Genomic DNA, 26141 nt, shown 5'->3' on the forward strand with positions numbered 1-26141 from the left:
CGGAATGTTTTCTGTAAGTGGCTCACTCCTCCTGCCCTGTTGGGCACTCTTGTGGGGATGGCAGCAAGGTGGGACTTGACGTGTAAAGAAATCTCAGGAACAACGCTGGGAATAAGAGGGACAGACAGACAAGGGGTGGTAGCTATCTTACTTTCCATGGGCCACTGATGTACCGTGGAGCGCACTCTAGTGGAACATGAAATAAACAGATGAGACAACGATGTCCTTTGTGTGTTTAATATGGTACAGCAGAATTTTCCAGACCAGAGCTGGTGTCCGTGGCTCTGGGCACACCCCTCCCAAGTGGTCCAAAGGACATCCTTCAACAGAACACCTAAGACAATGACTCTTTGTTTCTCTGACAATGACTTCTCGAAGTGCATGTATAATAAATAAATAGAAAATATATCTTTGTCCACGGTGACCCCTATGAGAAATGTTTACATACAAGACACACTATGCATTCAGCTCCCGAAAAAGGACCAGCTGTTTCGGCAGGCAACAGGAAGCAGACAAGCACCTCAGAGGACTTCTCCTCAGAGGCCCGACTCAGTGGTGATGCTGACAAGCAGGACAAGAACTGGAGAGGAACCTGTGCTACCAAGACACTTACTCTTGGTCAATAGTTTGGGAAAGCTTTTCTGTACAGATCCTGTACTGGTAACATATATACAACTCTGAGAACTTGCCAAGAGATTTTTTTTTTTTTAAATGAATTGAGCCGAAAACATTCAACATTCATGGCCACTCAAAAGTGATTGCATCTTAAGTGGTTCACAGTGTGAGACCCTTGCATTGACAAAACTATAGACAAGACAGAATGAGGTCATTTTTGACTCCCCCCCCCCCCCGCCACTCATCTTCCTGGAAGAAGCACTTCCATGAATGTTGGCAGGAGAAGCAGCCATGGATTAAGAGGCAGGGTCCCATATCTGCCTCCTGGCAGCCGGGGACCAGTTCAATGGGAAAGGCCTTCTTGGGAGGCCTCTGAGTTGGCTCAACCTGGGGAGTAGGCTCTGGGAACAAGGCTCCTGGGGGGCTACTGGGTGGAGGAGGCCAAGCAAGCTCTCTCTGGAGGAAAGAGTCTGTAACTGGGGTGTAAAGGAGATGCGTGTTGTTCTTAAAACCCAGGGAGAGCCCGGTTCCTCATGAGAGAATGAGTACTGACCATAGTTGGTTTCTGCGCATCCAGGTTCTCTGAGATGTTTGCAGAGCAGGCAAGGATGAGCACTAACTGAGTGTCCCGGAGTGGAGCCAACCATTCTCTGATGCCCATGAGGAGCCTATGTGGCCCACCAGCAGCACATCGGTATATCCTGACACCATCCATTGGGCCGTACCAGAAAAACTGCAAGGAAAGGTAGCGCAAGAGAGTTCCCGCAGCTGTGTGCGCCCCACGATGGAGTGTGGCAGTCCCTGCAACCCCAAGAATAAAGCAGGCAGTGTGCACAGAGGAGCAGGAGAGAAAAGGCCCTCGGCTAAAGAGCATTGTATTCTCACCCTTTTCTCCCCTTCCACGGTGCCCCTTTCTGGAAGCTGCTTCAGGAGCGTTAGGCATCTGGGGCCAGTTGTTGAGGCAGTGTGACGTGGCAGTGGGTGCTGGGTGTGGGGCTCCCGGACCTAGCTCTATAGTGATTTCTCACTCTCCTCAGACTTAGGCTGAAGGTGTCGGAGTAGATGGGTCCCAAGGAGTCCTTAGTCCCTCACCCTTTCCTATCTCCCAGCCTCACTGTGGTGTGAGTGTGCTCCGGTCTCCCAGAGGGTTTCTCCTCCTAGATAGAACGTATACAAGGCCCTCTGGAGGGTCTGTCTTTGGACTTGACTCCCCACTTCCTTTGGAGTCAGAGGGAGCTGTCTGGAGACTGGCTTCCACAGGAATATTGGCATCACAGCCCAGCCCATCCCTCCCCAACCCTGCTTCCCCGTCATAAGTAGTTGTGCTATGGAGGACAAAGGATGACCCTGCAGTCACTCAGCTGTGGCACACGGCACCGGGAGAGCCTCCCCGTCTGAGACACTCCAGAGAACACCTCACCTCTCTCCGCTAAAACGCCCTTCATTTCTGCCAGCCTCGTGGCCTCCTAAGACAAGCCTTTTCCATGTACCTGAGCCGAGCGAACTTCCCCTCCTCCAGGCTGACATCGGTGATCCTGTCATCTCTTTCTGAGCTCTTGGCCTGGCATCAGAGTACCCTGAGTCCTGACTGTGTGTACCTGCCAGGCCATCTGCCACCCACCCACCCTCAGGCATGAGCGCTCACTTGCATGCCCAAGAGCGCCTGGTGCAAAGGAGGCTCTTAGCTCGTGCTGGGCCACAGGCTTCTGCAGCCTTGGAACTGACAGGGCCTTCAGGAAACACCTCGTCCTTGTCCCAACGTGCCAGCTGAGGCCTCCTGACAGGGGAGCCCCTCTGGTAGCAGGACTCATTAGCACCCCCCTGGCCAGCTTCGCCTGCATACCAGCTCCTAACCCCAAGAAGCCTGGTCCTTACCTCCAGGAATAAAGATGTCCTTCCCTACATCTGCCACCTAAGGAATGTGCTGGTGACACTGGGGATCTGTGAGTGGCCCTGTCCTCTAGACTACCTCCTAGTTGGGCCCAGGCTTCTACCCAAATAGACCTTTTACTGCCAGCACAACACAGGTGTCCCTGTATGGTCCCCACAGCTCCCGATGGTGAGGCACAGATAGGAGAGAAGCACCCAAGGGAGTTCGCAGCATCGGCCAGCTCTGCCCGGGGGCTGCAGGTAGACTCAAGTATGGGCAGGTGGTAGCACCAGGGTCTCTGTTATCTGTCCCTTGGCCCATCGGGGTTGACAGGGGCCGGGGGGGAACCCAGCCAGCCTGCCTGGGCTGCTGCAAGAGTCCACGATGGAAGTGTAGCCCGGGGTGACGCCAGGTGGCAGCTGTTCTCACAGCCTCTTCTTCCTCACCACAGGGATGGGCACCACTTGGAAGATTTTGGCTTTGTGGTCCTCGGTCTCCAGAGTCACCCAGGTGGGCCGGAAGCTGCCTTTGAAGCCAACGAAGACCATTTTCTCTGAAAATAAGTGATGAGTTTCATGAGTGGAAAATGGTAGAACAGGGTGTGGTGGTTCACACCTTTAATCCAAGAGGCAGAGGTAGGAGGCTTGCCATGAGTTCAAGGCCACCTTGAGACTACATAGTGAATTCCAGGTTAGCTTGGGCTAGAGAGAGAGAGACCCTACTTTGAAAAACCAAACCAAACCAAAACAAAAACCCCCAAAAGGCTGGAGAGATGGCCCAGTGGTTGAGATGCTTGCCTGTAAAGCCTGAGGACCCAGGTTTAATTCCTCAAGATCCACATAAGCCAAATGCACAAGGTGACGCATATATCTTGGGTTCATTTGCAGTGGCTAGAGGCTCTGGTGCACCCATTCTCTCTCTCTGTCTGCCTCTTTCTCTTAAAAAATAATGCGTAGGAGAGAATGGCTGCACCCATGCTCTTGAGCTCCCTTCATTATGCTTAGTCCCCTACTGGGCAACCCTTTCCCGTTACACTGGGCTGTGTCCCCCTCTCCGGAGGAGTTCTGGGACTGGCCACTGCTAACACCTCACTTCTTTTTGCATGGGACATCTGGGACTTTCACAGTCACTGTAGTAGCATGATGGCACTGACACAGAGGACAGAGTAAACGGGAGGGAGGAGACCTCCCAGGACCCCTGCCCGCCTCCTGGCTGAGCAGATGAGCAGCGAGTCTCTGAAGCCCAGTGCTCTGCTTGACCCCCGGGAGCTCGGCCTCAGCTCTGTCATGCACGGGACTGTAGGAGGGAAGGGTGTGCTGGGCACAGGCAGCTCCCAGGGTGGCTCAGGCTAGGACTTTCCATCTCCAGACCCTACGTAGTGGGCTTTCTACAGTATAATTCAGAGAGTCGGGGAATCCATGTCTATCCTCAGCAGTAGCCTGGAGGGCATCTCACTGCTGGACAAATGCCACCTGGCTCTGGTCATGTGACACATAAACCTTTGGAAAGCAGAGTCTTAATTTAGCAGACAGTGGCCTGAACATAGCTCCAGGACTGGCTGGAAAGATCTTCACTCTTACCCTCGGCTGGCTGCTAAGAAAGGCTTGCATTGTTTTTTTTGTGTTGTTTTGTTTTTAATTCATTTATTTTTTTTTGACAATTTCATACATGTATATAATGGATTTTGATCATATTCGCCTCCCATTACCCTTTCTTGTCCCCCTCCTCCTCCTCCTCTACCTGAGCCCCTTCCTTTTTCCAACTAGCCCCTTTCCTATTTTCAAGTCTTTCTTTCTTTTTTGTCTTTTTGATGTAAGGTCTCACTCTAACCCAGGCTGACATGGCGCTCACTCTGTAGTCCCATCCTGGCCTTGGATCCGTGGAGATCCCCCTAACTCTGCTTCCTGAGTGCTGGGATTAAAGGCATGCACCACCACATCTGTCCCCTTCTTTTTATTTTTTTTAAATATATTTTATTTTTATTTATTTATTTGAGAGAGACAGAGAGAGAGAGAGAGAGAGAGAGAGAATGGGCACGGCAGGAGTCTCCAGCCACTGTAAAAGAACTACAGATGCATGTGCCCCCTTGTGCATCTGGCTTACGTGGGTCCTGGAGAGTAGAACCAGGATCCTTTGGCTTTGCAGACAAGCACATTAACTGCTAGCCATCTCTCCAGACCTTTTCATTTTCCTTCTTCTTATTTATTTATTTTTGGTCCTTCAAGGTAGGGTCTCACTCTAGCCCAGGCTGACCCAGAATTCACTCTGTATTCTCAGGGTGGCCTCAAACTCACAGTGATCCTCCTACCTCTGCCTCCTGAGTGCTGGGATTAAAGGCATGTGCCCCCACACCCAGCTTTTTATTTCTTATTGTTTTTAAAATATTTTATTTTATTTATTTATTTGAGTTAGAGAAAAAGAGGAGGAGGAGGGGAGAGAGAAACAGGCAGAACGAATGTGCCAGGGCATCTAACCATTGCAAATAAACTCCAGACGCTGCGCCACCTTGTGTATCTGGCTTACATAGGTTCTGGGGTCCTTTGGCTTTGCAGGCAAGTGTTTTAACAGCTAAGCCATTTCTCCAGTGACCCCCTTTTTTCTGTACAATCAATGGATTTAACTAGGATTGCTTGCATGAGCATGGATGGGAGGTTATTTAGCTTAGCGCAGCCAGTTCTCCAGTGGCTACACGACTGAGGAGAATGTCTTCCCGGCTCCTGGCAGCAACCATTAACCGCTCTTGCCTTCTGTATTACTATCCTCCAGCTACAGCTGGGATAAACATGCAGTTTTGGTGTTTTTCATGATTAGCACCGAGATGCTTGGGGCCCTGGCTTTGGATCAGAGACACGAGGGCCCCATCCCGTGTGAACCAAGGCCTCACAGTATAATTCTTGTTTTCTTCATCTTCCGTGGATGGTATTGTGCCTGCTGCCCAAGTTTCTAATGGATAATTAGATAATTATCAAGGGTACAGCAAGATACAAGACTCCTATCAAACGGTAGCTGCAATGGACGGCCACCATTAGCCAAAGGCTGCTCTGTGCAAATTCCCCGGGGCTTCTCTGTGAACAGTCCAACACCAAGTGCCATTTGGGCTTTGTCTGATTAGGAAGTCTGGGTTGAGTTTCACAGAAGAGGTGAAGAGCTGTGTCACTTTAAACAGACCATGGAGAATCTCTGGGTTTTAACCCTCTCTTCTCTTCCTTTTTTTTTTTTTTTGAGGTAGGGTCTCCCTCTAACCCAGGCTGACATGGAATTCACTCTGTAGTCTCAGGGTGGCCTCAAACTCACTGAGATCCTCCTACCTCTGCCTCCCGAGTGCTGGGATTAAAGGCTTGCGCCACCACGCCTGGCTTCTCTTCCTATCTTAAAGGTCAAAACTGCAAAAGATGCCTCGAGTGCAGGCATTATTCAGAGTTTTGAGGAAGATGGAGGACCTGGCCAATCTGAATATGGAACTGGAAAGAAAGACATTTTCTGATGGTACTTTTGTTCAGTGAAGAGGCACTTGTGGAGCAGGGGGTGAATAATTCTAGCAATTTCTTCCTGTGTCTGGTCAGCAGTGAAGTGGACATGTAGTGCAGGGATGGTAAGCAGCTGGCATCAGGTCAGCAGAGCACTGGCTGTGTTTGTGTTGAGGATTCTGTGCCCAAGCTAAGTGGGAAAGAATGTTCTGGACTCAGCGAGGGTCATGCGACACCATCTCCTCACTGTTTGCTCTGGTTCCAAAGTCAGCCTAAACCTTACTCTAAGCACTTACCTTTCAACTTGAGGCCTTTGTCTGCCCCAAGCTTTTCCAGCACTCTGGTCCATGGGCCTCTGGGTATGTATCTTCCCTTTGATGCCATGAGAACTATGGAACTGAGTGAGAAGAGACAGGTTAGATATGCAAGTGAGAGAGCAAATCAGAGCCAAAGGTGTGTGGGAGGCACTGGCTTGAGTGTAACGGCACCTGCTCAAACACCCCCATTCTCATATCTGGCCAATTTCTGTGCCGTTAGCCTTCTCAAGCCTAGACACAGCTTGCTATTTTCACATGTCTGACCCCAAGAAAGACAGAGTAGGTCTGCAGAGCACAGTCTTCAGGGCTGCGGCCTGAGTGCCTAAGCCCAGGCTGGGATCATGATGCAACTTCTTTTGTAGGCCTCCCTCCTTCTGTGCCTTCCTCCATCTCTGCTCTCCCCCTCTCTGTTTCTCTCTCTCCCCCACTTCCTTCCTTTGTTCCTCTTTTTTTTTTTCAAGGTAGGGTTCTTCTCTAGCCGAGACTAGCCTGGAATTCATTATGTATTCTTAGACTGGCTTAAAACTCAGTGATACTCTTACCTCAGCCCCCTGAGTGCTGGGATTAAAGGTGTATTTCACCACACCCAGCTCATTTCTTCCTTTTTTGATTTTTTTTTTGTTTTTTGTTTTTTGAGGAAGGGTCTCACTATAGCCCAGGCTGACCTGAAATTCACTATGTAGTCTCAGGCTGACCTTAAACTCACAGGGATTCTCCTACCTCTGCCTCCTGAGAAGGCATTTGCCACCACGCCCAGCCTTTAAAAAAATTATTATTTATTTTTAAAACAGAGTCTCATGCAATTCTGCAACTCACCATGTAGTCAAGGCTAGCCTTGAACTTCTGACATTCCTGCTTCTATCTCCCCAGTGCTGAGATAACAGCATCACCATGCCCAGCTAATATGCATTTCTCCATGGAAATGTTCTCAACCCTCAACTAGAAACATGGTGACAGAGAAAGCCAGAACAGCTGGAAGGAAGCAAAGAAGGACTGAGAAAGGGGGGAGTGAGGGCAGAGGAGGGAGCAGCTGTCAAGTAACTAAGCCACTCTGAGCTCCGGGGCAGCATGGGAGCTTCAGATCCACTGTAATGACATCAGAGCTACACAGTCACCCCACAGCAGCCTTCTGACTCAGGACCTCTAGTTCCAGCAGATCTCAAGTGATTGTGTGTACCCAAACAGAGCTAAATTGCCTCTGATTGCCATATTGCATTTGGTGCCTTCTGTGGGGTCACCAGGCTTTGCGTGGCCCTGCGCTGGCCTCCTGTGAGCTGCACGAAGGGCACGGCCCAGCCTGAGGTTGTTCTGGGAAGAACACTGTGGTCACCGCATGCTCAGAACGGCCTCTGCTCTATGTCATCTCCCCCTCTGGTCGGGCAAGAGCTGTCTCTGTTTTTGCAAGTAGGAGATTGAGCAAACAGTTACACAAAACCGGAGAGGGCCTGCCAAAGGGGGCTGCGCTTGGGAGAATCCAACTTGCCAAAGTCCAGCTTGGGGGCAAGGAGTCTGTCCTTCCTGCCTTGGGCTGTGTTTAGTCCCTGGTGCTGGACAAAAAGGCTTCATGGTGGCAGACTCACGCTGGGCCAGACAGGGGGCGTGAGCCTCGCCCTCCAGAACAGAAACAGGCAGAGGCTCCGTGGGGCTTCCAACTCCTGCCTCCAAGGACTTCCATAACCACAGACCACAGTCCAGACATGGAAAATCTACATGGGATTCTGAAACCTGCTGTTACCCCGATTTGTGTCCCACTGGGAGCAGAACAAGCATTAAAAGGCAAAAGGCTAGTGTAGTAAGGGCACTGGGCGGCGGGGGGAAGGGGGGCTGCCTTGGGCTCTGTAAGCAGGCTGGAGGGCGAGGCCCCACTGACAAGTAAAGACTCTTCACAGACATATCCCTGGCAGTGGATTTACGCTGTGCTCCCTGCAAGAAATTTCCTCATTGTTTCATTTCAGGACAGACATGGAAGGCTCATGCCCTCAGGGTGGCTTCTGGGTCAGCTGAGAGGAATGGGACAGGGAGACAGGGGTTGTTCAGCACCCAGTCTCCCATGTCACTCAGGTCAGGGGCTCTCTGCCTGGCCTACAGCTCTTTTGGCCACTCAGTTTTGTACCAGGTGGTAGAGAGCTCCCCACAGATGAAAGAGCAGAGGCAGCTGCCAGTGTCTTCAGTTTCTGTGGTGTGAGCAGCTAGAATCCTATGGACAGTTGTGGCCCTGGGGATGGATTGGGGAGGTCACTACAGGCCTTGGCTGGACCTAAGCTATGGAGTGAAATCACCTTTCTGACCCCATTCCCTGCTACATCCCAGGAGTCCAGAGAGGGGTGGGTGGTACTGGACTCTAGTGTGTGTGCCCATTGCCAACTGGGCCTCATTCCAGCCACAATTACTTCAGAAAGGTACATGGCCATGAGGAGCCCCATACCCTACTCTAAACATAGTAGATCTGTGGTCTGTTTCTTACTCCAAGTCTCTATACCCTGGTTCATTTCAAGAAAATGTCCCCTGACCAAATAAGGCATGAAACATACTGATCTCTCAATGATAAATGCATTTTCTCCAAGTTGCAAATGTGCACATAAGAAGTCTGATACAAACGTCTAGGGAGATGGTTGAATGGGTAAAGTGCTTGCTATGCAAGCATGAAGGCCTGAGCTCCAATGCCCACACCAAAGTAAAAGCTGGGCATGGTGACACACACTATAATCCCAGCATTAAGGAAGTGGAGACAAAAGGACTCCTTGGACCTGCTGGCCAGCTAGTCTGGCTGAATTTGTTGGCTTCTTTCTTTATTTATTTGCAAGCAGAGAGAAATGGGGGTTGGGGGAGAGAGGGACAGAAAGAGAATAGACATGCCAGGGCCTCCAATCACTGCAAATGAATTCCAGACATGTGTCTGGCTTTATGTGGGTGCTAGGGAATGGAGCTCGGGTCATTAGGCTTTGCAGACATGCATCTGAGCTTCTGAGCCTTCTCTCCCACCCATCTAGCTGACTTGTAAGCTCTACGTTCAGTAAGAGATGCACTAACCCTGTGAAAGGTGGTTCAGTGGGTCCAAAGGTTGCCGTGCAAGCCTGCTGACTTGAGCTTAGATTCCTAGAACCTAAGTAAAGCTGGATGTGGTAGCACACGTCCATCATCCTAGCATGATTATGGCAAGATAGGAGGCAGAGACAAGAGTCTTCTCAGGATCTTGCAGGTTAGCTAGCCCTGCAGACACAGCAATGAACAAGAGACCCTGCCTCAGACAGAGTAGAAGGTAAAGGACTGACAGCCAGGAGCGTCCTCTGACCCTCACATGTGCAGTGTGCCACGTTTGTATCTGTACTCACACACATGGACACGCACATAGGAAGAAAAGGTAGGAGCTGGGAAGATGGCTCAATGGTTAAAGGTACGTGCTTGCAAAGCCTGTTGGCATAGGTTCATTTCCCAAGCCACCCATGTAAGCAGAATGCAAAAAGAGTTGCAGGGATGGAGAGATGGCTTAGCTGTTAAGGCGCTTGCCTGAAAAGCCTAAGAACCCATTTTTAAATCTCCAAGTCCCACATAGCCAGACACACAGCGATGCAAGCGTGCAATGTCGCACATGCCGACAAGGGGGCGCACCCATCTGGCGTTCATTCACAAGGGCTGAAGGCCCTGGCATGCCCATTTTCTCCCCCCGCCTCCAAAAATAAATAATAATAAAGAGGTGCAGGCGTCTGATGTTACTTTGCAACAAGAACCTTGGTCACCTTCCCTCGCAAATACATACACACATGTATGAATAAAACAATAAATAAAACAGAAGGAAGTGTGAATGAGGAAGACATCTGACATTAACCTCTGGCTTCCCCAAGCATCCACACACATATGAACGTACATACCACACACATGCCAAAAAGGAGCGAACTGTGAAAGGAAGACTGGGTGGAGAGAGATGGCGTACTGAATGTAGTTTAGCAAAGCCCCACTCCTCAGAATGTCATCAGAGTCCAGCTCTCCCAGGGGCATTAGAGAGCATCGGGAAAGGCATTCAGCTCCATCCATTTCTGTCTGCAAAGCACTCATGGGTGGCAGGTACCATGTGAATCACACAGGATTTCTAGCCAGATACGGTTCTGGACCTGCGCAGGTGAACCAGACTGAGCACCAACATCAAGAAATCCAACTCCAGACGGGGCCACAGACTGGGCCCCACATCCTGCTCCAGTGCCTTACTGGAGACAGAGGGCTCGATGGGAAGACACTCACCCAGAAGGCAAAGGTTGCGTTAGACTTGGAAGGCGGCTGGGAGAGGCCACTGGGAAATATTGAAGAAGCTCGAATCAGCCACTGAAATGCCTATGGTGTGGGTGACCAACATGGACAGAACAGGGCCAGAGAAGACCTCAGGAAGGAACAGGTGAGTGGGGGGCAAGAATGTAGGTATAATTGACTGAGAGCACTATGTTAGAACATGGAGGAGTGAAATTAAGTCTAACATAAGCCCACATTCTTGTCCTAACCATTTAAATGGATGACTATTTTATGAACAAAAGGAAAACAGGAGGAGTGGATTAAACAGGAGATAGAGGATTAAAAGAGAAAGGGGGAAAGAAAAAAAAAAAAAGAACAATGATTCGGTTCCCCAGGAGATGTCTAGGTGGCGCTCTCTGAGCAGCAGTTGGATAAGGAATGTCTGGGACTGCGGAGAAAGATCTGGGCTGGACAAGCTCAAAAGCCACCAGCGTTTGGATCCGATTGGAGTTGTGGGTGGGGATGAGATCACTGGAAGAGTGTGTCCTATTGGGGGCAGAGGGCCAGGCAGCCTTCCCACATGGAAGGGGGCAGTCTTATCCGCCTCAGTCTGACCTATATCTGCAAGCAGCCCTGGCTCCAATATGAGCATCGATAGACATCAAAGGTCTCCCAGCCCAGCAGGCACAATCAGTGGGCAGATTGACCAGGCTGGGAAGTATCTTGAGGGGTGGGTGTGAGGCCCTGGCTAACGGTCCACTGGGTCACTGGGCAGAGGTGTGAACTCACTTGTCAGGGATGGCTGCTACATAGTGGAAGGGTTGCCAGGGTATGCCCTGCAGAACGGAGCTCCTGAAGGTCCCGTGGCTCACCACATGCCCTCGGCTCCCATCGATCACCACAACCTGGATGCCGTCTTCAGAGCTAGGGTACTTCCTCCCATCCACCTGCAGAACCAAAGCAACATGGGTTTGGGGAGTCCTGAGGCAGCTGGGGCCCTGACTCACCCACCCTGGTCTTCCATGTAGACCCTGAAGTCAGAGGTTCTTTTACAGCTGTTCAATGCAGGAGACCCCTTCCTATTCAATTCCCTATAGGCCTCTGTAGTGGTTTGAATAGTGGCCCCAAAAGATCTGCCTATGGGAACCTGTGAAATTGATCTTCTTCAGAAGCAGTGTCCCTGTGGAGGTCTCAATAACATACAGCAGCAACTTAAAGGTCTCAGGATGGAGTCATTCAGGATGTTTGGGTGGGCCCTGAGTCTGAAGGTGGGCCTTATGAAGAAGAGCGTGAGGTGTGAACAAGACCCAGGAGAGGGGGCCTTGAGAGGATGCGGAGGAGGGTCAGTGATATGTCTCTAAGCCAAAGGGTTCCTAGAGCCACCAGAAGCTGGAAGAGGCAAGGAGTAACACATCTCTTGGAGTCTCTGGGACCAATTTGACCAGCCTCTGCCTCAGCAGCTGCACGTCTAGCCTCCAGAGCGAGAAAGTGACTTTCTTTCCTCTTAAGGCGCTGAGTTTGTGGCAACCTAAGACAGCAGCCCGCGTCAGCTCCTGCTCTGGTGTGACTCTGAAGAGTTCCGCGCGGCCTTATGCTTGAATACACCCGGTGGAGAACTGGCTGTTTTGGGAGGCTGTGGAACCTTTGGGAGGCAGGGTCTTGCTGGAGGAAGTAGGTGGCTAGCGGAAGGCCTTTGAAAGTCATTTTGGCTCCTGGTCCTTGCCTCTCTTTCTCACTGCTTCCTGCCCTCCATGGGATGAGCAGCCTATATTAGAAACTCCCACCACCGTGTCCTGAGTTGCTCTGTAATGCCTTGCCCACCATCATGGACTGAGGCTCTCTGAAACTATGAGCCAAAATAAATCTTCCCTCTTATAAGTTGTCTCTCTCAGGTGTAGTGGTAACGGTTACGCAAAAGTTAGTGGCGTTAACGGGCCTTGGATCCCGCAGGGCCAGCCAGCGTCGCTTACTTCAATATACGCGAAGTCGTTCCGAAGGTGAAAGAAGTGCTGCCTGGAACTTTCCATCTTCACCTCCAGGAAGTGGTCTTTTGTCTTCTGGAAAGCAAACAAATATAGCCCAGTGTAGATGTGAGATTTCCCCCCACCTGCCCCACATCTGTCTCAGAACCATGTTATGAAGCTAAACTGGTGTCAAGGGAGAAGCCAAGCTGGGTTTGGGCCACGTGGAGACCAAGAGTCACCAGACAGCCATCACCACTCACCAGCTGAGCCCCAAAGAGCTTCCTGGGCATTGGCACATCCACCACGGCCCTCTCGGCGAACCTGGGATAGGCGGCGGCCGTGCAGTCACTGACGCCGGCGCCCCTCGGGATCAGAGCTCTGATCTTGATCCTCTCGCAGCCCTTCACAGAGCAAAAGGCGAATTTCTCCCTCTCGTTCTGGGCTTTCAGCTTCAGGAAGAGTAGCCTGTACATGGGAGGAAGCTGCGTGTTGTCCTGGGCACTCGGAACCCCCTCCCCACCCAGGCTGGGTATGGTGGGGCACCCCGTCATCTCAGCACTGGGAGGGAGAGGTGGGTGATCACCCCAAATTCACGGCCAGCCAGGGCTATACAGCAAGACCCAGTCTCAATAAACAAACAACCCCCAGCATGCCAGAGACATTTACTGTCTGCCGGTCACTGGTGTTGGGGGCTCTTACTCCACACAGCTCTGCCTGCCAGAGGGTCATATGCACTTTGAGAAATAAAACAAATGAGCCGGGCGTGGTGGCGCATGCCTTTAATCCCAGCACTCGAGAGGCAGGGGTAGGAGGATCGCCGTGAGTTCCAGGCCACCCTGAGACTACATGGTGAATTCCAGGTCAGCTGCCTGGGCTAGAGTGAGACCCTACCTTGAAAAACCAGATAAAAAAAAAAGTTTAAAAAACAAATGCATTGAAGGAGGTGCAAATACGGGCAATTATTTTCTAAGGATTGACTCCACATGATTGTAAATTGCTATTTTATTTTACTTAATCTTAATCCTGCCCAAACATGTATCATCATCATGCTGATCTGCTAGACAAAGAAACAGCCCAGAAAAGTGACCTGCACAACCGTCAGCGACAGAGCTGGGACGTGGTCCCACCCTACCGCGGCGAGGTGAGCATTCCTAACTACCTCACTTCAAGCCATCGCTTATTCCAAAATGCATTTTAGAATTCACTTAAAATAACAATACTTGTGAAGGAGGCTGACACGTGTTCCAGGGAGTCTAATTATGAGAAAGCTGCCGTACTAACTTGCCATTCGTCACAGTTGTTATAAAAATGCACTTAGGCTGAGTGCTACATCTGAGGCATCCAAAGATAAGATCTGACTGTCTGCACACACCCCCTTTCTGGGAAGTGACCTTCCCTGAGCCCACTCAGGCCTGGAGCTGGGCTGGGCCAAGGTGCCACAGTCCACCCCAACCCACCACTGATGGGGGGTGGTTTAGGGAGCTCATGCTACACTTGTTTATTGCTTACAGATGCCTAGAGGGCGCTTCCTCTCCTGGGTTAAAGCCATGCCCCTTCTACAGCCATATCCAGAGTCTGGTGCCTCATTTCCGTGGCACGTGGCAAGAGGCAAACGCAGGTTTCCAGAACACTGCTAAAATGACTTGAGCGAGTTGGAAAGAAGAAGGGGTTCGATGAAAGGGAGGTGGCTCAGCAGTTACAGGAGCTTGCTTGCAAAGCCTGTTGGTCTGGGTTCAATTCCTCAGCCACCCACGTAAAGTCAGACAGGCATTCACTTGCAGTGGCAAGAGGCCCCGGTGTGCCCATCCACACACACACGCACACACACACACACACACACACAAATAAATAAATAAATAAATAAATAAATAAATAAATAAATAAATAAATAAAATTTTAAAGTTTTGTTTTTTTTAATTTTGTTTATTTATTTATCATCATTATTATTGTTTGAGGCAGAGTCTCACTCTAGTCCGGGCTGACCTGGAACTCACTCTGAAGTCCCAGGCTGGCCTTAACCTCACTAGCGATCTTCCTACCTCTGTAGTGGCGTGCACCATCACATCTGGCTTTAAAAATAATAAACTGTGGTTGAAGAGTTTCAATTAGTTTAGTGGTGATTTCCATGAAAAAAAAAACAATCACAGGGCTGGAGAGATGGCTCAGCAGTTAAAAGGCACTTGCTTGCAAAGCTGGACAGCCCGAGTTTGATTTTGCAATACCCACTTAAAACCAGATGCACAAAGTGCTGCATGTGTCTGGTGTTCATTTGCAGTGGCTCATTCTCTCTCTCTCTCTAACTCTTTTTCTCTGTCTCTCTCTCAAATAAATAAAAAAAAATAGTAAATTAGTTTTTAAAATCACATCTTTTACCGGGTGTGGAGGTGCACGCCTTTAATTCCAGCCCTTGGGAGGCAGAGGTAGGTGAATCACAGTGAGTGCAAGACCACCCTGAGATTACATAGTGAATTCCTGGACAGCCTGGGCTACAGCAAGGCCCTACCTCGAACCCCCCCCCCCCGAAAAAAAAAAAAATCACAGCTTTGGAGCATCCCATTTCACAAGATCCTAAAAGAAGAAACTATCTGGATGGAGTCATGGGGATTTTATCTTACTAACATTGTTTGTTTGTTTTTTCCTTTGAACTTTTCAAGGTAGGGTCTCACTCTAGCCCAGGCTGACCTGGAACTCACTCCATAGTTCTAGGTTGGCCTTAAGCTCACAGTGATCCTCCTACCTCTGCTTCCTGAGTGCTGGGATTAAAGGTGTGCCCCACCAGGCCCAGTCACATTTTTTTTTAATTTTTTTTTTTTTTTTTTTTTTGGTTTTTTGAGGTAGGGTCTCACTCTGGTCCAGGCTGACCTGGAATTAACTCTGTCATCTCAGGGTGACCTTGAACTCATGGCAATCCTCCTACCTCTGCCTCCCGAGTGCTGGGATTAAAGGTGTGCGCCACCACGCCCGGCTTTTTTTTAATTTTTTAAAAATTTTTTTTTTTTTTTTTAAATTTGAGAGACAAGAAGAGATACACATACATACACCACCTTGTGCATCTGGCCTGCATATGTTCTGGGGAGTTGAACCTAGGTCCTTTGGCTTTGCAGGCAAGTACCTTAACCACAAAGCCATCTCTATATCCCCATTTTTTTTAAGTTTTAAAAATATTTCATTTATTTACTAGAGAGAGAGAAAGAAATAGGGAGGGAGAGAATGGGTGTGCCAAGGCCTCCAGCCACTGCAAACGAACTCTAGATGCAAGTGCTACCTTGTGCATCTGGCTAACGTGGGTCCTGGGGAATCAAACCTGGGTCCTTTGGCTTTGCAGGCAAATGCCTTAACTGCTAAGCCATCCCTCTAGACCACGTTTGGCTTTTTAATGAACATATTTTCTTTAACCAGTGAACCAACTTCTCAGCCCTATGATAATATTTTCTACTAGTGTATGAGGGACACTTAATTCCTCCTCCCATTTTCATGTGGAAGGATTTTGCTAGACACTGCTGGACCCTTTCCCACTTTTTATCTAGTTCTTATCTTACTGGTAAGCTGGGGTGTGTGGCTCCCCCTCTGACAGCTGGGACTCGGCTCCACCCCATCTCTGTCTCCCTCTGTGGCTCAGGCTGGACTTGACCTTGCAGTGACCTTAGTGCTCTGATTATAGCCATGAGCCACCATACTTGGGTACCTTTGCCCTTCTATGCCCTAGGTCAGGGGACCAGGCTCCACAAGGGAAGCCTATGATTGCCCCGTGCTGCCCAAGGCCAGAAAGGTGAAACTGAGAAGCGTTGGCAAGCTAGGTCTTCCCACAGGTCCATGATCAACAAGACAGATAGTGTACCCTCCACCTGACACCTGAGCTGCCTCATGGCCACCTTAGAGCTTGTATAGGAAAGGACGCATTATTTACCACTCTCCAAACCCAATATTATGTTCATGCTTTCAACACTGAATTTTTAATTTTTTGTTCATCAACATAATTATCAACACAATATTATTGGTAGAGCCACAGCCCGCTTTCTTTTCTTCCTTCCTTTTTTTTAAAAAAAAATTCTTTATTAACTTGCAAGGAGAGAGAGACAGACAGACAGAATATGAATAGGTGTGCCAGAGCCTCTAGCTGCTGCAAACGATCTTCATATGCATGCACCACTTTATGCATCTGGCTTTATGTGGGCACTGGGAATGGAGCCTGGGTCATTAGGCTTTGCAGGCAAGCGCCTTAGCCGCTGAGCCATCTCTCTCTCCAGCCCTTTTTTTCTTAAACAGAGAGCACCCTTTTTCTAGTTTCTTCTTATGAACATCATACCTAGAGAGCTTGCAGTCACTGGTACATCACTCTGGGCAGCAGTGGGGGGTGGCTCTCCACAGTTGCTATTCTGGAGGTCTTTATGGGGAGGGGACCAGAGATTTCCCTGCCCCCGCCCCTCCCCGTGCACAGACACTCTGTCTCCGTTGTCTTTGTTGGTCAGAACCCAGTGCATGTTAGCCAAAGAGTGGAGGCTCTGGTACATATACAGTCCTGGGCTCCGACCCGGCTGGACCAGGCTTTTGCTGTCGTCTCTGAGCAAAGTACTTCCGTTTTCCCTGTGCCTCCTTCTATCTACAAGTTCAAGGTGATATAACCTTTGTTCCAACTGGGTATTGGGCTACTTTACTATGTTTGTTCATTTGGGTGATTGTTTTCACCTATATTTCCTATAGTCCTATGCATTTAAAAAAATTATTTTATTTTATTGTTTGTTTTTCGAGGTAGGGTCTCACTGTAGCCCAGGCTGACCTGGAATTCACTATGTAATCTCAGGGTGGCCTCAAACTCTTGGCGATCCTCCTGCCTCTGCCTCCTGAGTGCTGGGATAGAAGGATTAAAGGTGTGCGCCGCCTCCAACAGTCCTAGGCGCATTTCGTGGAGGGCTCATCTTCCTTCCCAAGCATAACCGACTGCAGCAGCTGAAGTGCACCGTTTAGTCAGTGTCAGGGTCAAGACACCAGGAAAGCACCCTGCATTCACTGCCATCAACTGCTCGGCAGTCCTGAGAACTATGGCAATACACAGGAGGACACAACGCGCTGAACCCCTTTTCCTTAGGCAGTGGGAGCCTCCTTACCCTGAGTCTTCGTCCCAGTAGTAATGGCTCCTGCCGGGATAGCTCTGCTCCACTTTGTCCATCTGCAAGGTCCTCACGAAGGTCCCCGTCTTGGACGTCTGCTTCAGCAGGCGATTGTGCACATCCGAGAGGATGGAAAAGGTGGTGCCCCGTGGGTAGCAGAGCCCCACTCGGATCCAGTCGCCCCTAGGGCACGAAGTGGAGTCGGTTCAGAACGAGGGTTCCACGCCCCAGGGAAGAGAGTCCGAAGAACTCTTTTATTTATTGTAATTTACTCATTTGAAAGAGAGAGAGAAAGAGAGGTAGGTGGGAGAGAGAGAAGAAAGAGAGAGAGAGAGAAAGAGAGAGAGAGAGAGGGAGAGAAGGGGCACACCAGGGCTTCCAGCCACTGTAAACAAACTCCAGATGCATGAGCCACCTTGTGCATCTGGCTTATGTGGGTACTGGGGTATCGAACCTGGGTCCTTAGGCTTCACAGGCAAACTAAGCCATCTCTCCAACAGCCCCTCCCAAAGAATTCTTGTGCAGGGAATTTCTAAAGACTGTTTGGCTATTAGTAACAACTGAGTTACAAAATGTTCAAGGCGAGAGGGAGAGAGGGTGATTACTGGAGAGCAAGGGGGATGGTTAGGGCTTGTGGTGGGGTATTCTGTGTAGGACCTTGGCTGGGAAAATCATATTTGCTCAACTGGTCTGTGGTTACAGAGCAGGGAGACCAAGGACTGAGTTCAACCCCTTCTCAACCAGAGGGCTTATCTCTTTTGGTTTCATTTCTCCCAACTGATACATGTCTGTCACACAGGAGTACTGTGTCAAGGAGGTGATACATATAGAAAATTCTTGAGCGTAAATACACAGAGACAAGCTGATGTCCTCAACCTAACTACTTCCCTCACCGAGTCTTGTTGCTCTTGTGGTAGACAGCAGCGAGTGGCCCACATGTATTTTCCCACTTACTGACTACTGAGTGACATAGCTGTCATGCACGCATCAGCTCCGTTTGTGTTCTCTGCACACCTGTGAGGTCATACTGGCTGCAACTCAAAGGTAACCTATGCCTCTGTGAGGTCAGCTGCACTGCCCAAGGTGAGCCCAGCGTGGGGCCTCATTGCAATCCTAGATTCTCAACTCTCGGCATGTAAACCTCTTTGGGTATCTCCAGCAGGGGCAAACCCAAGGTTCTGTGAGTGTCAAGCCCAGGACTTGGCAAGAAGGCCTTCTGGCCACTTCTGCCTGAACTCAGTCGGAGCCGCCGTCCCCAGCCACGCCGTGCCGGCTGACCACCGCTCACTTGTTGAAGTTGATGAGCCAGATGGCGAGTTCAGCGGGGGCCGTCTGGTCCCAGTGGATGGTATAGCCCTTCTGCAGGGTGATGACAGGCTGGTACTGCTGGTAGTGGGTGCTCCTGGTGAGGGCCCCCTCCAAGTAGAGAGGGTGGCTGGGGAAATCATTCTTGATGATCTTCATTCGCAGGTTGCTGCTCTTGTAGGCCTGGATGTACATCTTTGAAAACCCAAAAAGGAAACACACAGGAGGCTGTTACAAGGGCTCGTTCCAGGAACATCTCGTCTGGTTAACATCTGGTCACAGAGGGTGCTTTCAAAGCTGCTCTCTGTCTGCAGAACTCCTTTTAGAAGCCCTGAATGAAAGAAGGGCCAAATAAGGGGCCATCTCGTTCTGTGGGTGGATGCGGCCACACCACACTGGGTGGCCCAGCACATACTTTCTGTGGGCTCCAAGGATGTCTTCTGTTGAGGAGTGGCAGTTACAACTGGGGAGGAGTTTGATTAATAGTCACATGGCAAACTGTAGAAAATGGAAGGATTAAAAATAACAGGGACAGTCGCCAGGGGTGGTGGCACACACCTTTAATCCCAGCACTCAAGAGGCAGAGGGAGGAAGATCGTCATGAGTTCAAGGCCACCCTGAGACTACGTAGTGAATTCCAGGTCAGCCTGAGCCGGAGTGAGACCCTACCTCGGAAAAAAACCCCAAAAAACAAACAAACAAATAAAAAACAGGGAGAGAGGACCTTCCTATTTTTCCCCTCTTTTCCTCCTTCCTCTCTTCCTCCCTCTCTTCTTCCCTCCCTTTCTTTTCTTCCTTCCTATGCTGGGAACGAACCCAGGGCTTTGCCCATGCTGGGCAAACATTCCACCATTAAGATACATCCTCAGGACTCCTTTTCCTCCTTCTTTCTTTCTTTCTTTCTTTCTTTTTTTTTTTTTGTTTGATTTTTCGAGATAGGGTCTCACTGTAGCCCAGGCTGACCTGGAATTAACTATGTAGTCTCAGGGTGGCCTCGAACTCAAGGCAATCCTCCTACCTCTGCCTCCTGAGAGCTGGGATTAAAGGCATGTGCCACCATGCCCGGTTTACTTTTTCTTTTTAAAGAGACTTATTTTTATTTATTTATTACACACACACACACACACACACACACACACACACACACACACAGAGAGAGAGAGAGAGAGAGAGAGAGAGAGAGAGAGAGAGGGAGAGAGAATGAGAATGAGAATGGGTACACCAGGGCCTCTCCTAACCACTGCAAACCAACTCCATTGTACTTACATATATACAATATCAACCTATTAAGTACCCTCCTCCCTTCCTTTCTCTTCCCTTTATGTCTCCTTTTTAGCTTACTAGCCTCTGCTACCAAGTATTTTCCTTCTCACGCAGAAGCCCAGTCATCTGTAGCTAGGATCCACATATGAGAGAGAACATGTGGCGCTTGGCTTTCTGGGCCTGGGTTACCTCACTTAGTATAATCCTTTCCAGATCCATCCATTTTTCTGCAAATTTCATAACTTCATTTTTCTTTACCGCTGAGTAGCACTCCATTGTATAAATGTGCCACATCTTCATTATCCACTCATCAGTTGAGGGACATCTAGGCTGGTTCCATTTCCCAGCTATTATAAATTGAGCAGCAATAAACATGGTAGAGCACGTACTTCTAAGGAAATGAGATGAGTCCTTTGGATATATGCTAACAGGCTTCTTTTTATGAGAGAGAGAGAGAGAGACAATTGGCATACCAGGGCCTCCAGCCTCTACAATTGAACTCCAGACACATGCACCACCTTATGTGTGTGTGTGACCTTGTACACGTGTCACCTTTTGCATCTGGTTTATGTGGGATCTGGGGAGGCGAACATGGGTCCTTAGGCTTTGAAGGCAAGCGCCTTAACCACTAAGCCATCTCTCTAGCCCCCAGCACTGTTAAAATCACTATGGCTTCTTGGTACATCCCAACATGACATCACTATAGTTGTGGCTAAGAGAGACCATCACACTAATGCGCAATGACATTGAGCCTTTGGAAAGGAGTTGTCTTCCCCTGTAGATTATTACATATAAAATGGAAAGAGAAACTCCAACATTGTCCACTTTATGATGCTGTATCAGAAGATAAGAGGTATATTAATATTAAAGCATTTTGTAAGCTATAGAGTGAAGGGAGATTATGAGTAACAATTAGCCAGAAGGGAGTTATGAGAGCCTGGAAAGCACTAGGGCCCACCCAGCCCTTTTCTGAGGAGATAAGCTGTGTGCCAGGCAGAGCATGGTGGGGAGGAAAGTCCAGGCTTCACATGGATACTTCATCTGGATGGTGATGCCAGAGGGGTGGGTGCCAAGCTCAGAGGTTTGTCACCCTTCAAGAATGCAGGCCCAGCTGCCACCCACCAGCTCACGGCTGACTCCTTCTGTAGACCATCATCCCACTAGCATCTTGGCCCTGGCTCTGTCCGGGCATGGGGCAGAAGCCTGGCCCGGGATCACTGCACAGGACCTCCACTTCCAGAGCTAGACTGGTAGGAAAGGCTGGAGCAGGGCTGAGAAAATCCCTGAGCCTGGAAGAGAGGCGTTGCTCCAGTCTCTGCAGGGTTTTCAACACTGCTGGTGCTCCTTTCACACGCCTCGTGTCAACATTCTTGTCACACTTTGCGGCAGCAATTCCATACCTTCATCGCTCCCTGCAGGTCGCCTCTTCTCAGGCTCACTCATGCATTCTCAGCACATGACCTCACCTTCCATTGCAGAAGGAAACAGCTTCCATATCCCTCCCCAGCCCGGGGTTCTTCAGGACTCTCCTCCTGCTAAAGCTAGCCCCTTCGTCCTGTCACCTGCTCCTGCTGCTGTCCCCTCCTCTCTCCCTTCCCCAATTCCTGATGCCCACTGTGGGGAGAAGCATGCCTGCCTCGTAGGATAGTCAAGAAGATGGCTTCTTTTAAGACATATTTTAAAAAAAATATTTAAGAGAGAGAAAGAGAGAGAGAGAGAGAGAGAGAGAGAGAGAGAAAGGGCACATCAGAGCCTCCAGCCTCTGCAAATGAACTTCAGACACATGCGCTACCTTGAGCATCTGGCTTATGTGGGCACTGGGGAATTGAATCTGGGTCTTTAGACCTCACAGGTAAGCGCCTTGACCACTAAGCCATCTCTCCAGCCTGAAGATGGCTTCTTTACTCACACATTTCCTTCTCCTCGGGGGCCACTTGGCCCACCATGTTTCCCTCCTACTCTGAAAGTTTTTTCTGGCATCTCTACCCTTACTCATTTATTCATCAATCATTCATCCACAGAGCGGTAGTAACAATCACATGGTCATGACTAATTCCTTCTGTTTTGCCCCATTCCAGGCACTGTCTAAACTTAACATGGTTTCACGTGGTAGTCACCAGCCACACATGGCCACTGAGCCCTGGCATGAAGACAGTGTGGTTCAGAGCCCAAACTTAAAGTTTTATTTAATTAATTTAAAATTCAAAACAAAAGCAGTGTAAGGTATTTTTTCCACTAAACACAAAATGAATATTTTGGAAAAGGAATAGGCTAAAAATTTTAAATACATGCTGAATTTTGAAGGCTTTAAATGGAAAAACATTTCCTTTATTTATTTACTTATTTATTTATTTATGAGAGAGAGAATGAATGGGCACACCAGGGCTTCTAGCCATTGCAAATGAATTCCAGATGCATGTGCTACCATGTGCATCTGGCTTATGTGGGTTTTGGGGAATTGGACCTGGGTCCTCAGGCTTCTCAGGCAAGTGCCGTAACCACTAAGCCATCTCTCCAGCCCAATAGTTTTTATATTGATTCGTCATGTTGAAAGGATAGTTTGATAGTGCTTTAAGTATTATTAAGTCAGTTTCTGGGGTTCGAAGGTGGCTTAGTGGGTAACAACACTTGCCATGCAAGCGAGAGGGCCCAAGTTCAATCCTTACCCAGGCATGGCCATACGTTCCTATAATCCCAGTTTTATGGCAGAGGAGGGAAGGGACAGGAGCTTTGCTGGGATTTTCTGGTCAGCCGCCCTGACCAAAGACAGAAGCTCTAGGTTCAGTGAGAAACTCTGTGTCAGGGAGACAAAGCTGAAGAATGATAGAGGAAAGCACCGCGTGGTTTCCTCCAGCCTTTGCAGGCATGTGAATAGGGTACATACCTACACACACATGTGCATGCAACACACACACACACACACACACCACATGCCAAACAGTTTCTTCCATTTCTTTTTATTTTTTTAACATGGCTACTAGAAAATTTAAGATCATATGCATAGCTTGCATTATATTTCTATTGCATGAAAAAGACTGAAGGATTTTATTTGAATCGTTTGAAATCCCTAAACCACCAGTGAGGAAGCTGAGCATGGTGGTACACACCTTTAATCCCTGCATTGGGGAGACAAAGGTAGGAGGACCACCAGGAGTTTGAGGCCAGCCTGGGACTAAGAGTGAGTTGCAGGTCAGCCTGGGCGAGAGTGAGACCCTATCTTCAAAATCAACAGAAAAAAGATTTGAAGCTGGAGGAATGGCTTAGAGGGTTAGGGTGCTTGCCTACAAAGTCAAAGGACCCAGGTTCAATTCCCCAGAACCCATGTAAGCCAGATGCACAAGGTGGCACTTACATGTGGAGTTCGTTTCAGTGGTTAGAGGCCCTGGCATGCCCATTCTCTCTCTCAAATAGATAAATAAATAAATAGTATTTAAAGAAAAGATTGGTGAAAGGAATCTGTTTTGTAAAGCCCAATACAGAGGCCAGAGATGCTGCTGCCTTGCCCTCTCGTGCATGAGATCTCTCTCTCTCTCTGCTTGCAAACAAATAAATAAATTTTTTGTTTGTTTGTTTTTCGAGGTAGGGTCTCACGCTAGCCCAGGCTGACCTGGAATTCACTATGGAGTCTCAGGGTGGCCTCAAACTCACGGCAATCCTCCTACCTCTGCCTCCCGAGTGCTGGGATTAAAGGCGTGTGCCACCATACCCAGCAATAAAAATATTTTAAAATACCATTAAGGAAGCTCAACTAGTATCCTGACTCACTGGAGAAGTTGAGTCTCTAAGAGTACTGACCGTCAACATGGTACTGCTGGAACCTGACTTGAGTCTGAGCATTTAACCCTTAAGTGAAGAAGCATTTTGCTAAACAGTGTCTGACATTGTAAAATCCTATTCAGTGGGAATGGAGGTGGCGGGGGGGGGGGCGGGGGAGAGACAAGTCTATATCTCTTTCTGGACCAGCACAGAATTGGACATATAACAGACACTCATTGAGCCTTGTCACGTGAAAGAGGGAGCAACTGGCCCCAGAATGGGCTCCCCACCTGTGCATAGCGCCCACTGCAGATGGCCCCTCTCCAGTCAGGAACGTTGATGCAGTCAGGATGCCGGACCAGCCAGTTGTCATCCTTGGTGAGGTAGGAGCCGGGGTACTCAGACACAGAGCCATCGACATCGTGGAACACCGAAGTCTTGTCCCCATCCATGTCCAGCTGGTTGAACCAGGGCCCGGGCTCTCCAAAGAACACTCTAGAAGTAATCTGAACCGAACCCAGGAAAATTAGGCTGGGCCAGAAGGTGAAGGGAAACTGCAGCCGTCATCGGGCCAGGGTGAAGTTTCCGATTTCCGCTGACATTCCAAAGCAGCCAAACCCAAGCTGCCCCTGGGCGCCTGCGGAAACCACACAGCTGACCTCTCTTAAGGAGCTGGAGGAACAGTCAAGGGGTCACCGTGCCTCATCTCATGGGCCTGGTGCACGGTGGACCTCTGCTCACCGAAGGGGGAGCTGCTGGGGGTGGCCGGGGAGCTGTGACCGATTCAGGCTTACAGAGTGCAAAGCCAGGAGGGGGCTTAGGAGGGAGAGAGTGTGACGGTGTTGGGGAATGAGACAGGGAGAGAGTGGCGACGGTGACTGCATGATGAAGTGTGTTTATACACAGGGACGGGGACAGGTTGATGAGAGCATGTGTGGCAGTATGTCTGACAGGTTTAAGGAAGGCACTGGTGCAGTGAAAGCCCACGGGAATTTCTCTGACTGGCCCACTCAGTCCCTCAGTGGCCTGAGTGAAGAAATAAAGTGGCTGAACTTTCACGTCTTGTCCCGCAGCCTGCCAGTGACTGGGCAGACAGGCAGAGGCAGGCGTAGGGAGGAGGAAGAAGAGGAGGAAAGAGAGAAGGAAGAAGAACAAGAGGAGGAGGAGGAAGAGGAAGGCTCGGGAGACCACAGCCCATAGAAGTGAGAAGAAGGTCTCACAGGCAGTCTTGTCTTGCCTTCCTGACTGACCCTTAAACCCCCTTTTTCCAGCTCTGTCTGCAGCCAGGAGGCCCGTGTTTACATTCTTCTCGCAGAGTGAGATTAAACAGACGTTCTTTGGACACTGCTGGATTATGAGATGACTTGGGACAATTCAAGTGACCTGGTCACAGGATCCGGTATGCCAAAGCCTTGGTGGAGCTGTCTCAGAACTCTGAGTCCACTGTGAGGAGCCCACTGAGGCACAGGGTGACAGCCAGTGGGCACTGACCCAGACTTGACCTGTAGGGAAACCTGGGCTTGTACTTTTCCAGTTTGGGCCCAGAGCAAACTGGGACACAGCCCAAAACCTACTTGGAGGAGACTTTTGCACTCCTGTGGTGGTGGCAATAGCTCAACCTTCAAGCCCTGTGGGGCTCGTGAGTCATCATCCAAAGTCTGGTTTTGCCAGAAGCCTGGCTTGGTACTGCACTTACCGGGACATCCTCAAAGGTAATACTGGTCACATTGTTGTGGGGGCAGCTTTGCCAAGCATTGTTCAGGCGGAAGGCCAGAGCGCTGGTGTGCCGGCCCTCCAGGGCCACAAACTTGCGGAAGGTACAGTTCTGGATGTTAATTGGGCCATCATAGAACTGGATTCCTCTAATAGGAAAATTCCTGTGGAGTTAAGGAAGTCAGCTGTCAGTTGAATGCCATGTCATTTTCCTCCCTGGGGTTGGTTGGTAACAGAGATTTTCTAGATTAAACCCATGCTGACCTCTACCTTCAACAACTCTTTCCACAGCCAATTACTATTAACTCATCAGTTCATTCGCTCACAAGGTTTGTATGAGTATAGTAAGTGCCAATGATGAATGATTGCAGGATGAATGTCTTGATGGGATGGATGGGTGAATAGTGGGGACGGGTGGATTGGGCTAGATGGAGGGTGTGTAGATGGCACAAAGATGGTGGGCAAATGTATGGTAGATGATGGATGAATGCATCCATGGATTGATGGATGGATAGTGAGTGGGTGGATGGAGAGATGGATGG

At 49.5% G+C, this 26141-nt stretch overlaps 1 protein-coding gene across 3 annotated transcripts in view; it reads right to left on the reverse strand.

The window, feature by feature from the left end:
• Nucleotides 1–221: 221 nt before the first annotated feature.
• Nucleotides 222–26141, reverse strand: part of LOC101614775 (cell migration inducing hyaluronidase 1) — a 175575-nt gene continuing 149655 nt past the window's right edge. For 2 of the 3 annotated variants that reach the window (XM_004658244.2, XM_045145277.1), the window contains 9 exons: nt 25583–25763; nt 24177–24392; nt 18851–19062; nt 17560–17745; nt 12715–12919; nt 12461–12547; nt 11280–11437; nt 6249–6349; nt 222–3038 (listed from right to left, as the gene is read on the reverse strand). In XM_004658244.2, the coding sequence (XP_004658301.2) occupies nt 2911–3038; nt 6249–6349; nt 11280–11437; nt 12461–12547; nt 12715–12919; nt 17560–17745; nt 18851–19062; nt 24177–24392; nt 25583–25763 (1474 nt within the window). In that variant the 3' untranslated portion in view covers nt 222–2910. The remainder of the gene's footprint in view (nt 3039–6248; nt 6350–11279; nt 11438–12460; nt 12548–12714; nt 12920–17559; nt 17746–18850; nt 19063–24176; nt 24393–25582; nt 25764–26141) is intronic. The other variant, XM_045145278.1, reaches the window with a different exon arrangement.

Source organism: Jaculus jaculus, chromosome 3 (genome assembly GCF_020740685.1).
Source record: "Jaculus jaculus isolate mJacJac1 chromosome 3, mJacJac1.mat.Y.cur, whole genome shotgun sequence".
Classification (NCBI taxonomy): domain Eukaryota; kingdom Metazoa; phylum Chordata; class Mammalia; order Rodentia; family Dipodidae; genus Jaculus; species Jaculus jaculus.